The sequence below is a fragment of the Molossus molossus genome, unplaced genomic scaffold (genome assembly GCF_014108415.1).
Source record: "Molossus molossus isolate mMolMol1 unplaced genomic scaffold, mMolMol1.p scaffold_m16_p_17, whole genome shotgun sequence".
In the NCBI taxonomy this organism is placed as follows: Eukaryota; Metazoa; Chordata; class Mammalia; order Chiroptera; family Molossidae; genus Molossus; species Molossus molossus.
In genome coordinates this window covers 6,546,956-6,560,001 of record NW_023425352.1, presented here as the reverse complement: position 1 = coordinate 6,560,001, position 13,046 = coordinate 6,546,956, and the positions used below count along the sequence as shown (strand labels likewise).

The following is a 13,046-nucleotide window of genomic DNA, read 5'->3' as shown; positions in this document are numbered from 1 at the left end:
ATAGCTAATGGTGATTAACTAGACGGTGTCTGCGGAGTGCTGCCTCTGACCCGGCAGGGGAACCGCGCACGCAGGCTTCCGGAAAACGCCCGCTTATGAAGACGTGCAGCCACAGCTGACCCAGAGTCTAAAAAGATGATTTATCTGAAGCCGAGCTACACGGGGGCTCGGATAAGAGGAGCATCCGATCAGGCCCCGCGGTGTCCTTGGGAGGGTGCCTGTCTGCACACGCAGCCCAGGGAGCGAGCCAGGAACTCTGCTGGGGGCGGGGGGCACTTTCTCTTCACCAAGATTAGTTCTTAGTTTTTGGGCAAATGTCCTCAGAGCTAGTTGGGAGCCATGGAAGAACACCAGAACGGATTGCGTTTCTCCATCTATGGCTCGTCTTTACACCCAGTCCACCATGAAGCCCGCAGGGAGAAGGGCCAGCTCTGATGGTGGCCCGGGACTGGTGTGGGGCCTCCTCCTCTCTGTGGATGGAAGACAGGCCTGGACCACTACCACCTCCGGTCAGCATTAGGCAGGAGACCTGGCCACCTTTGGGGCCACCTCGCGCTCATCCCACAGGCCTCCACAGCTGGTCTTTGTATACCAAAGGTAGAGAGGTAGCGTGGGCCTGGGGTCCCAAGGATGGCCCCCAGCCAGGCAGAGAAGGCCCCGCAGGTGACAGAGCTTGTGCCCTGAGCAGTGATGGGCAGCAGGCGTGTGTCTAAGGAGCTCCTCCTCTGCATGGGGCCTGCCTACAGAAGGCCATCAAAGCTGGTAGATGAGGTCTGCCAATACCTGGTAGAGGGGCTGGTCAAAGACCAGAACAAAGCCAGCCTTCATGAGGCTGCAGCCTTCAGCCCCAGCCTGGCCTCCATAGGGTTCCTGGGAGCACCGAGCTGGGCCTCCTGCCTGCCTCCCTGGGCTGTGGCCTCCTGGCCCCTCTCCCCCACCCTCCTCTGCTGTGGCCCTCCCCTCCCCCCAGCAGGGCCGCCTGTGCGCAGGCCAGGCCCAGGCCGGCAGCGCCATTGTAATAACTCATGCAAATGTGAGGGCTTCGGAGACAAAGAGAGGTCAGGCCAGCGGCTCAGGGATTCCCGTCGACAAACAATGTTAGATGTAAAACGCGTACCTTTGACAAAAGTATTAATAGAGTGCTTTTGATTGTTTTTTCCTGATGAAAAGTGAAAAGTAGTAATTGTGGCGTGACAGAGGAAAATGAAGTTTTGAACCAAAAGGCAAAGTTCGTGGATGGAAAAGCCCAACCCAATTAGCCGCTCAGGAGGAATGGAAATGCCAGGCACTTGCTCTTCCAGCCCCTCAGCAGCCTTTTGATTGACTCTGCTCAGACCTGGACAGCAGAGCAGATAAATCGATGTGCCGCGCACACGTGATGCTTAATCATTTGTAATAGTCGTATTTGTCCCGGCACGTAATTTGCTATATCAAGCCGTTTTTATTTATTTTTTTCTTGCTCACTAGTATTCCATGGCTTGGCCTTTGCTTTATGAAACATTTAATAGTTTGTTTTAAACACATCGACATACTGATCTGTGATCACCCTTTTCATGGTGCCTGGAGGCAGGCCCCGCCTCCCTTCCTGCTGCGCCCCCGTGACTCGAGGTGGGCAGAGTGGCGGACGGGGCTGGCCCGGGTGCTAAGGTCTGCCTTCTCTGTCTTGTGCGAGCAGCCACTCCGTGCATCAAGGCCATCAGTCCCAGTGAAGGCTGGACCACGGGGGGAGCGACCGTGATCATAATCGGAGACAACTTCTTTGACGGTCTACAAGTTGTGTTCGGGACTATGTTGGTGTGGAGTGAGGTAAGCCTGTGACATCGGGCACTTCAACTGGAGCCTTTTCCTGGGTGGCTGGATGGCTGTCACTAGTGAATTGACGCAAGGCACCCTGTCACAGAATCCCCCCCTTTCATTGACGTTCTCTGCTGGGTGGATACGGAACACCCCCCCTCCCCCCCGCCCGCAACCTGGGGTTTCAGACCTGCCGTAGGAGGTCCCTCCATACACTGTAGTGATTAGTGCTTGCGTTACCAGGAGCAGGTTTAAGGGGACATATGGTGGCAATTTTCATATGAATGATGCCCTGTGGCCTTTCCTGTAAACTAAAACCCGGGATCATTTGCAGATATTTTTCTTAAAGAGCACTAGATCCCGCATCTCTGGGTGACAGCTAGGAGGGGGCGTTCCGAGACGATGGTCCAATTTTGCTCATTTTGATAATTGTGTCCAACTGGCGAGTGTCCACCGCTCACGGCCGACTTCACTGAAAGCCTGCTCACTCTGTGGTTTTTGTAGCTGATAACTCCCCACGCCATCCGAGTCCAGACCCCGCCGAGGCACATTCCTGGCGTCGTTGAAGTCACCCTGTCCTACAAGTCCAAGCAGTTCTGTAAAGGTGCTCCTGGGCGGTTTGTCTACACCGGTGAGTTCACATTTTCAACTTTTGTGGCAAAGTGGTGGCTGTCCCCCTAGAACGCACGGAGGGGCTCTGAGTGAGGCTGAGGGACACCCCTGGGCTCACAGGCTGGGTTTCCTCACGTGCACGGTGGCTGTGTCCCCCGTCCGAGCTGGCGAGACGCCTTGAACAGGTACAGTCCCCACTGGCCATGTGGTCTTGCCCCCCCCCCCCATGTGGACCTCCACCTTCTCACCTGTAAAGCAAGGCGGTGGGGTCATCAGTAACAAATCACCCAGCTCACACGGGGCGGCGGCCTGAGTGTCCGGCTTGTGCTGAGGGACCCTCTGTGCCCATCTCATCCCTGCGTGTGGCTGAGACTCAGAGGTTAAGTCATGTGCCCAAGGTCATGCACCCTGTCAGCGAGGGGCCTCCAGCCTGGGCCGGCTCTCTGCTCCAGGCCCGGGGTCGCACACCCTACACCTTGCTGCTGCTGCGAGGGCTCGGGACGGGCTCCGGTCTTCAGAAAGGCCCCTGAAGTGACTGGCCTGCCCTCTGCGGTGGTCGTGTACGGTGCTTTGCACAAGCTCAGCCACGGGTTCCTCTGAGAATCACCCTCAGCAGACGTGAGGCATGTTGGGACTTGGGTTTCCGTCCCAGCCACGTGCAGAAACTGTCCTGTTTGAGAAAGGCGTTTAACGATGGACAGTCCCTGCTGAAAGCCCGTGAGGGCGACGTGGATGAGGACTCGTCCTTGAAGAGTCGTGGCCTTGAGGAGGGGGGAGCTGGGAGGGCCGTGACAGGAGCCCGGACTCGGGGTCTCAACAATTCTGCCGCCAGCTGCAGACACCCCAGAGCAGTCTGGCCTCCCCTCGGGAGGTAAGGCTGCCCCTGTCCAGCAGCCAGGTGATGTGCGGCCTGACGTCCGCTCCGGAGGGTGAAGAGGGGGTGGTCCCTCACCCGTCTGTGTTTAGGAAGGATCGAATGAGTGTGAGGTGCAGAATGGAAATTCTTCCAGAGTCCCCTTTCCAGCAGACCCAGGGTCACCCCGGGGCCAGCTTGTGCTGCCGGTGACACCTGGGGTCCTTGATGGTGGGGGCTGCCTTCTCTTTTCACCCCAGCACCCCTCCATGCAGTCAAGGTGTGTGTGGGGGTACCTGCTCCACACCAGGGGCCGCTTCCTCCCGGGGGACCAGCACATGCTCCCGGGAGCCCAGAACGGCCGCAGAACCCAGGGGACGTGCACCAGCAAAAAGTGTGGGTGCCCGTGCCGGCCCCTCCTGAGGTCCTGATGCTCGGCTCCTGGTGAGACCCAGAGGCTGGAAGAGGGCCGCTCGTGCAGTTTGCGAGGCTCCCGGTGCACGAAAGTGTACAGACACGCGTGGTCGTGGACTCAGGGACCTTGGAGAGCGCGTTCCCACACTTCTGCCGGAGGCTGCCTCTGGGCGCGGGTCCTGGGGACTGACGTCAGGGTGCCGCCCCGGGTGGCACCCTCTCTCACCCCTGTGCCCCGGACCCGTGTCCTGGGTGCTGCAGCCCTGCCCGCACACGCGCTCGGCTTGCCTGTTCTCGTGACTGCTGGCCCCAGGGCCACGTGTCTCTGGGTCTCTGGCCCGGGACCCTCGGGCTGCAGAGGTAGCGGGCGTCCCGCTCCGCCCTGCTTGCTGTTGTCTGGGGACCTGGTGCCCCTGCTCTGACTCGTTGAGTTGCCGCTTCTGCTCAGGCCACCCCTGGGCTTGTGAGGGTCAGGGAGCACTTCAGGGCGTGTTCGACCCGTGGCGGGCACTCAGCCCGTGGTCCCTCCTGCAGGCGGTTTCCAAGGTACCACTTCTGTCGCGATCCCGAGTCCCTCAGAGGAAGGGACGTTGTTATCCACTCAGCCACGTCACGTGCCTGCCACACGGCACATGGGTCCTGGGTCACTTCGGGGCACCAGAGGGAGTGTGTGTCTGTGTGGCGAGACCCACCCGCTCTGCATGGACATGGACAGCCAGACTGCTGTTCCCATTAGACTGTCAGGCCTCAGTGGGTCCCTTTGTCAACCAGACCTTGGCATTCAGGTCTCTGCACGCGTGGGCTTTCGGTGGGGAGAGGGGCTGTGCTTCGAGCCGTGGAGACTCTTCTGAGGAGAAGTGTGATGGCAAGAAGGTCCGGTCCCCCTCCCCTGCCTGTTGACCACTGAGATTCTGGTCCTGGAGGGAGAGCAGGCCCTGGGCCGAGCATTGTAAACAAAGTCGCCTTTGGAAAATGAGCCGGGGTGGAGCTGCCTGTCACTGGCCAGTGGGTGTCATGTGTCGAGGGCCCGCTGCAGGGCCAGTGTGGGGGTGGGTGGGTGTCAGAGCAGCTCTCTGCCGCCCTTTGTGCCCTCCGGCTGGCCAGAAACCTTCCTTGGCCAGCGATCTCCTCTGGGCTGTCTGGGTGTTGTACCTCCTCCCCCTGAGGGAAGGGTTCACCCGAGTCAGTACCAGCAGCCACCCACTGTCCAGAGGCCGTCTTCCACGTCCACGGTGGACATGGTGTTCACTCCAAGTGGGTTGGGCTTGCTGGGCCAGAAGTTCAGGGGCCCGGCTTCCCAAGGCTTGGGTATTTTCTCCACCCAGAGTTCTCCCACGAAGGGGCCTTCAATGAAGCCATTCAGTGAGCGAGGCCTTTGCTAGCAGGAGGCTAATTTATTGCCTCCCCCACCCCAATCATTAACGGGAATATACATTTCAAACGCCGTGTAAGGGATATGGGGCCCTACACTCTCAGGGAGCAGAGGAAAGGTGGGGTCATAACCTGTCTGACCTGGAAGCTTCTGTCTGATTTGCATTGCCCTGAAATTGATGGGGACAATGAAGTAATCACTGGGAATTGCACTCCCCCTGAAAACTGAGCCAGCCCTTCTGCACGCAGGACTCGGGAGCGCAGCCTTTGCAGGGAGGGCACTGTCCCCTGGGCATCTGGCTCCCATCAGTGTCCCCAGCCCGGAGGCTGCCGGGACACCCTCACATTGAACCTTCCCGCCAGCAGCCGGGCTCGGATAATGAACCTGTGCACAGAGGAGGGGCCCCGCCCGCCAGGGGCGAAGGCCTAAATGATCTGTTTACAGTGATCTGAGAAACACCAGATTCTTCAGACCCAGACCCGATTAGTCAACCCCGAGTGGGCGTGGGTGCTCCCTGAGGCCCCCGCCCTGGGAAGGGGAGGTGGGCCGAGCCCATCCATCCAGGCCCCTTTGCCTGCTGCTTTCAACGACTATAAAGACACAATTACCTTGGGAAGCAGAGGCAGTTCAGTTGATTAGCACGGTGAATTAAAAGAATGAGTCACAAATGACATGTCCGGCCCCTCCACACTAGTCCTTTGTATTCCCAGCGAGCCTCACCTCTGTTGTAAGAAGGTCAGAAATTAGAGAGAGAGAACAGTTTTCAAGCGGCTAGCACTTAGGCGCAGAATTAACAATCACTCTGTATGTAATTGCCAGTTAATAGTAAATTGCCTTCTACACTGTAAAATGCAATATAAACGCGGGCACCTAAAATTAAATTAATGAGATATTTGCTGCATTTAAACGTGAATAGTGCAAATTAATACCTGAGTGCAGTGCTTGTTTTAATATTTATCTAATAGTGTATCATTTGCTTGTTTAATAATAATTAACGCGGCCCGGAACAGCCTACCTGAGAAACTCAGCGGCGACTGGGCAGAGCGAACCGTTCTCACGTTCGTAATTTCACCAGCAGAACCACGTCCGATTGTTAAGAACAGTACAATTATTTTTTAATTAGAATAGAAGCACTGCGGTGTTACTGGATGGAGACAGGTCGGAACTGGACTGCTGCTAATTGAAATGACGTGAGAGCAGGAACGGCGTCTTTAGACACGTGTCCAGGTGTGAGGGGTTCTTGCACAAGTGTGTGCGCACAGGTGACTGGAAGCGTCCGTTTGGCGGGATGGTCCCCATCACGCAGAAGAAGTGAAGCTCATTGGTGGTGGCCTCGCTTCACGCTCGGTTCCCCACGACACCAGGGTCATTCATGGGGGCACCTGCTGTTGACCCCTTGCACCCAGATGTTTGGTTGACTCACCCTCTGTTTAGAGATTTCTTTGGCTCAATTAAAGAAATTATCACAAATTACCAGGAGTCACCGTGTCGTCTGCCACAGGCCAAACGCAGTCACTAAGGAAGACATTGGCAGCCGATGGTAGACCCTTCCAGGACGGGCACAGACAGCGCTTGTCTGCTGGGTGCACAGCCCTGTCTCAGGTCTGCAATTTGTTTCCTAGACGGGGACATAAAAATGATTATATTCTGCACAAAGACGTGCATTCAATGTCAAGCTTATGCAATCATTACTCAACCAGTAATTGCTAACAGTTTGTGTTCGTTCTGATACAGTATTTACGTTTTCTGCTTTTTTTTTTTTTTTTTAAATAAAAAAGTCAGAATTGTGCCTTAAATGGGCGACGTGTCAAGGGGGAGACAGCCTGTCCTCAGGTGCCATCCTGGCAGCTGCAGGTGACGGTGTCCTTGCTCGTGGCCCACGCCGTGTCCTCTGGCAGGCTTCCACCGTTTAACCCCCACTTCACTTCACCCCTTGAAAGGTGCTCGTGTTCCTGAAGTGTTTTAAAGATCTTTGTGTGTATTGAGATGGGATTCTGTCAACAGCACAGTGACGCACTGTAGAGTCAATAGCGCCCTCACCGCGGCCCACAACGAGCTGTCTCCCAGGCCTATGCTCTTCAAACAAATTACTTGTATCCACACAGCAAAGGGTCTCTAATTGCCTCCCACAGATCAGACTGTTTTTCCTATGCTACACTGTTCCAGTGCCTTCTCTTCGGTGTAAGCCCCTGGTTATTCCCCGCATATATTTCTAGCCACCCATGTGGACATGGTGGAGAAACCAAGATTTTAATCATGGGTCGTAGAGCTGGGGGACACTTCCAGCCATTGGAGACGGCTGTTCCTGGGCACCCCCTTCTGTCCTGGCCCCTGAGGCCCAGTGGTGCCGGGCAGCTCCCTGTTCAGCCCTCTGGGCAGCCACACTGGTTTCACGGTTCCAGCTCCCCAGTTGGAGGGTGTCAGTGCAAGTCCGAGGTCCCTTGGAGGGTAGACGCCCTTGCTTTTATGTGAGGAGTTATGTGGCAGAATAGGTTGTGACACGCGTTTTATACTCAGACCTGTCTAGACCTGTCTAGAATTGGGGAGCTGGACCAGTTACCCAGATACTGTAGAACATGAACGACACGGCCTCTCCTCCCAGCACAGTCCCCCACCTTTGCTCTTGTCATTTGTTCCCATGTCGGTGGCAGAGGATGACTCTTCCCCATCAACTGGAGGGTGTGCAGGTCTGGGAGTGGCCGTGTCAGGGGTCATTCTCAGGCTCTGCAGGGCCGTGGAGGGGGAGGGAGGGAGGGCACCCACCTGTGCATTGTGCAACACAGCACCGGGCTGAAGGACGACCGTTCATCTGCCGGCGTGCTGCGTGGGCGCCGGACGTGCAGATCCGATAGCATGTCCTTCTAAAGAGCCAGCTGCCGGGGCTCCCGGGGTCACTGCTGTCCCCTTGCTCCCTGTCTCGATGGAGGCCAGGAGAATGAGACACACCGTTTGTGCTATTGCACAAGTAGACGATTTGTCCTAATCAGTGACACCCATTTACTAGAATTGCTTAAAATGAACTATACCTCATACAGAAATCGCACATTTAGAGAGTTCCATTCATCATCTGAAAATTGAGGCCAGTAAACTTTTCTGCTCCTCCAGTGGGATCGTAGGCACGCATCAAAATGTTAAAAATGATTGGTGAGAGGGAGCTGTCACCCATTTATCAAGGAAAAGAACATTATTTGCTAATTTCCCAACCAGGCTGGTGACAGGGTGCTTCGTCTTTGGACCCACGGTGACCAGCATGGCCTTTCTGTTATTAGTACAAGTCAAGCGCTTTTGGGCAGTTGCTAACAAGACACATTTGTCTGTCATCAGAGGGGCTTTGGTTGTTTTCCAAGTGGCTGTGACCAAAGTCTGCCCCCCGCGCCCCGATTGGCTGCACTTTCCGGGCCGCGCTCACCCTGGAGGAGACACCGATGGATAAATCACGAAGTTTCCATGTCAAGGTGAAGGTATTGACTCTCCGGCACCAAACCTGACAAAATGTAGCAGAGAGGAGACAGCCATTCATCTTCCCCAAAGGACAAAAGGGTCATCGGGTTTCAGTCAGCCACTGTGGGGCTGTGGCGGGAGGGGCGGCCGGCCTAGCCCTCCGCTGCTGGGCCCCGGGGGTGGCCAGGGTCCCGCCTCGATGCCCCGCCGTCCAGGAGGCCAGGGAGGGGCGGCTCGGAGGATGGGCTCGCGGGTGGATGGAGTCTGAGTTTCTGGTGGTTCAGGTGTGCGCACTCCTGAGAACAGTGTGGAAGGGCCGGGGGTGGGGGGCATGGCGGGCAACAACCAGTGACCATTTAGAAGCCCAACAGGGTGACCGTGACCAACCTAAGTGCCGAATGAAGCAGAGACAGCAAGGTGGACAAACGGAACGGCACAGGTCACCCTGGGGAGGACGCCCACGAGCTCGCCAATGGGGACCCGGGGACGGCAGAGGCCTGTGTCACAGACCCTTGAACACACGCGTGTGGCTCTGCGGACAGGCAGGAAGTAGGTGGCTCTGTGGCCCTCGGAGAAGAGACATGAGGACTAAACATCACCGTTTCCGTGTGGGTGACCACAGCCCCGAGAACACAGCCCCTCCGCCGCTGGCTGTGCGGCCGAACGCCCACTGTGGGCGGAAGGGGACACTGAGGATGTCACTGGAGTTGGGGTGTTCCTGCTCTCCCCTGGAACCTGGACTTCTGGGGCTCCAGGGACCTGTCTGGACACGTTTGTTCTGGGCTGAGATCCCCAAAGCTCAGGCTGAGGAAAACTTTATTTTTAAAAAACCATCCTTTGAATCAGTTGTAGAAAATGCAAAAGGCCAACTTTTTGAGGATGGCTTTGCAGTAAAACAACAAGCCGGAGGCCGTTAAGGACGTGGACTGTTTGGACGTGAGCACAAGTTTCGCGTGCTGTTGCCCAGCACCTGGAGTGACTCGTCCGAGGGACCTGGGCGTGAGTGGGGACCGCATGCGCTCTGGAAGGCTCGCCGAAGGGCGCGTCCAACTGGACTGCAGATGCCCGCGCTGGACGCCGCCGGCAGGTCTCGGTACACGCGGGTCTAGACCATCCTTGGAGGAAGTTCCTTCCGGTGTGCCTGGCCATGGGCCAGTGGTCCTCTTCTCCCTTCCCGAGGCCGCCCTCCTTACACTTTCCACGCGCAGAAATCCCCCGCCGGGCGTCAGACAGCCAGTGAGGAAGGGAAGTCAGGGTACCGAGGTGGTTGGATGTGGGGGATTCTGCTAGAGTCCTTCTCATCTTATCACCCCTTTTCCTCCCAGGACAAAGCCCTTGCCCAGACCCCCCTCGCCGTCCTGTTGTAGCCCCAGGATGGAGGGGCTGGTGGCCTGCAGGGCTGCACTCTTCTCGTCCCCTGAACCCACGCGCCCACACCCGTGGTCAGCAGGGCTTTAGCCACAATAACCCCTCGCCCCCGGTTTTGAAGACCAGCTTGGTGTGTCTCTAAGGAACAGTGCACAGTACAGAAGCCTCCCACGTAGCCTTTGGGCCTGCTGGCGCTGGGCTGGTGAGCAGCCCCCTCACGGGGGTGCAGCTCCTGTGTTCCTGTGGCGGAAGGGCGGTTACGCAGGGGTGGCCCAGTGTCTGCTTCAGGACAGACTGGGCCTCAGGCTGCCGTGTGTCCCAAACTGTAAATTTGCCTCCTGTGCTTGCGGTCAGTTAAAATGGAGGTTACTTCAAAAACTCACTGACTTTAATGCCACGGAAGTGAGACAGACATGTGTGAGGTGTCCCTGTCCATGGGGAGCTCACACGCTCGCCCTCCGTGGTCAGTCACAGCCACGGCGCCCAGGCTGCCCGAGCTTGGACTCGACGGTGGGGCACCACACCGGCCGCCAGCACACAGATTCCGTGACCGCGTGTCACTTCTGCGCTCAGGAAAGACCAGCTGACTTTCCTCTTTACGCTGAGCATGATGTCGAAGGAAATGATGTTGCAGCTCATAGTCAACACCCTTGGGGATTTACCTGTGGTTCCTGGCGTTCAGTGTCTACCTGATGCCACCTGGGCCGGGTACTCAGCTGGGTGCTGCAGGTGATCCAGAGAGGGAGGGGCCATCTGGGCTGGTCGATGCTTGGGGTGGGACGACGCTCGGCCGTGGCTTCTTGCCAGAGGAAGCAGCCGTGTCCTCGCCCAGAGCCTGGCTGTGGGAGGCACCGGGCAAGTGTCTGCTGCATGACCAGGTCTACGACCCACCTGACTCGGAGTGTTATGGGGACGAAGCAGATAGAAGAAGTTAGTAAATGGTCACCAACGCGGTGAAGTTCTTGGAGAACAGGGGCGGCGGAGGCTCAGTGGACCTTCTGGGAGGAGCCCTGGAGGGATGGTGTGCAGGGCTGGGAGAAGTCAGCGCGCAGACAGGCTGGCTGCGGGTGCGGCTGCCGGGGGCATGGCCACAGAGGCCCTCTGACCCCCACGCAGTTTGGGATTTCGGGCCCCTTGTGTGAAAATAGGACTGTTGTACATGAGACACACCGTCCAGAATTCTGGGCTAAAGGACTGTGGTGTGGGGATTCCAGTATTTACGTTTTTCTTGGCGATGTCTTTAAAGGCTGTCTGAAACCTTTCTTTTCTTGATCCAGCCTGAAAAACCGGGAGGTAAAAATGCCTTTGTGGAGATTAAGAGGGCAGCGACGTTGGGAAGCCCCGTGACACGTGCGTGGGGGTCCGTTCCCTCTGGCTTCCCTTCCCCACAGCAGGGTCCGCCTCGTTCACACCAGTCAGCCCCACTCAAGTGTGTGGCTTTTACACAAATACCAGACGGCATTCAGACTACGGATGCTAATCCGGATTAGAGAGGTTGCTTTCAACATTTTAAAATGCGGTTGTTGTTGCTTTTTATTTAGATATAAGTCACATAGCAAAGAATGCACCCATTCAAAGTGTACACTGAAGTGACTTTTAGTATATTCAGAGTTGTGCAGCCATTAGTCTAACTCAAGGACATTTTCATCACCCAAGGAGGAACTCTGTATCTATTAGCGGTCAGTTCCCATTGCTTCCTCCCTCACCCCAGGCAGCCACGAATCTACTTCCTGTCTCTGTGCACAATGTGTGGTCCTTTGTGGCAGTTTCAAGGCTCCTCCACATGCAGTGTACCAGAGCTTCCGCCCTGAGCATAGCTGCATAGTATCCCATTGTAGGATGGACTCCATTCTGTTACCTGTCATCAGTGATGCACACTGGGGTACCACGGATCATACTGCTCTGAGATACTTGTGCACAGGATTTTGTGTAGATGTGAGAAACATACGTTCACTTCAGCTTCCCAAAGTCAAAATCGTGATACCTTTACCATTGGCCTGTATTTTCAGGAAGCCCCCAGTCGTGACTCATTACTTTTTGTTTGTTTTTTATTTCTCACCTGAGGATACTTTTTCATTAGAGTGGGAGGGAAGGAGGGAAGGAGAGAGAGACAGAGAGAAACATGATGTGATAGAGCCACATTGACCAGTTGCCTCCTGCATGACCTGACCAGGGCTGGGATGGACCGCAACTGAGGTCTGTGCCCTTGACTGGAATCGAACCTGTGACTCATTGGTCTGCGGGCCGATGCCCTAACTGGCCAGGGTGTGACTCATTATTTTGAGCACCTACTGTGCGCCCTGCACTGAGTAGGGCAGGTGCCATGACATAGGGTGATGGCCCCATCGTCAAGGAGGAGGGTGGACCCCTGAGCAAGCAAATGGGTGGCTTGGGAGGTGCGCCCCTGGGGGGCTAGCTGGCTTCGGGGACACAGGAACACAGGTCTTTCTGCAGTAGGGACTCCTGGTCTGGGGTGAGCTTTTGGAGTTCATTTTCCAACTTACCTTCTAGTGGAGATTTTGACGCTGGTGCGAAGTGTGCAAATCCATTGCCCGGTGGTTCTCTACAAAGCGTTGCCCATTGGGTCTTAAGCCCCTTCCCCCATTGTCTGCCTTTCAGAGGATCCATGACACAGGACACCTGATTGTTTTCTGGAGAAAGGGGCCACACCTGGGCGCCTGGCCTGGCTCTCCTTGCCAGCTCCCTGTCCTTTTGTTCCCAGCCCTTCTGTCCACGGAGAGGGGTCATATGTGCTAGAACAGCCGTGGGGGAGATGTGAGGGTTCATGGGGTGGCCAGGCCACGTACCTGCCTCAGGGCCAGCATCGAGGGGAGTTGTCCCCAGGGGCAGACAGCCATCGGGGAAGTGAGCGCCCTGTGCCTTAGGCAGCTTAGCGGTCGGGCTGGGCTTGGGAGATGCTGCTCCACAGGACTATCAAAGGCGTAATGCCGTGGTTCTCGGAGGTATGTAAACAGAATTGTTTGAGTGCGATCCAGCAGTTGTCAGCAAGGGTATTATTTTGGTAACAAGGAAGGTGAGCTGTCCCCTTCTCTGCGCTTGGTGCCACGTCGCAATGCTGCCAGCCCTGCCAGGCGTCGGTGAATGGAGGCGGGCCCCTGTGCACGCCACGCGGCCACGGGCCGCCGGTGGGAATACGGAGCAGTGTTCCCCCTGTGAGCGAGGGGTGCCTGG

General features: G+C 56.6%; 1 protein-coding gene across 9 annotated transcripts in view; it reads left to right on the top strand.

Annotated features, from left to right (window-relative positions):
* The window catches only part of EBF3 (EBF transcription factor 3), a 116,511-nt gene that overhangs the window by 84,365 nt on the left and 19,100 nt on the right, over nt 1-13,046 (top strand). For all 9 annotated transcript variants that reach the window (XM_036265441.1, XM_036265440.1, XM_036265438.1 and 6 more), the window contains exons 9-10: nt 1,676-1,806; nt 2,299-2,425. In XM_036265441.1, coding sequence (XP_036121334.1) covers nt 1,676-1,806; nt 2,299-2,425 — 258 coding nt within the window. The remainder of the gene's footprint in view (nt 1-1,675; nt 1,807-2,298; nt 2,426-13,046) is intronic.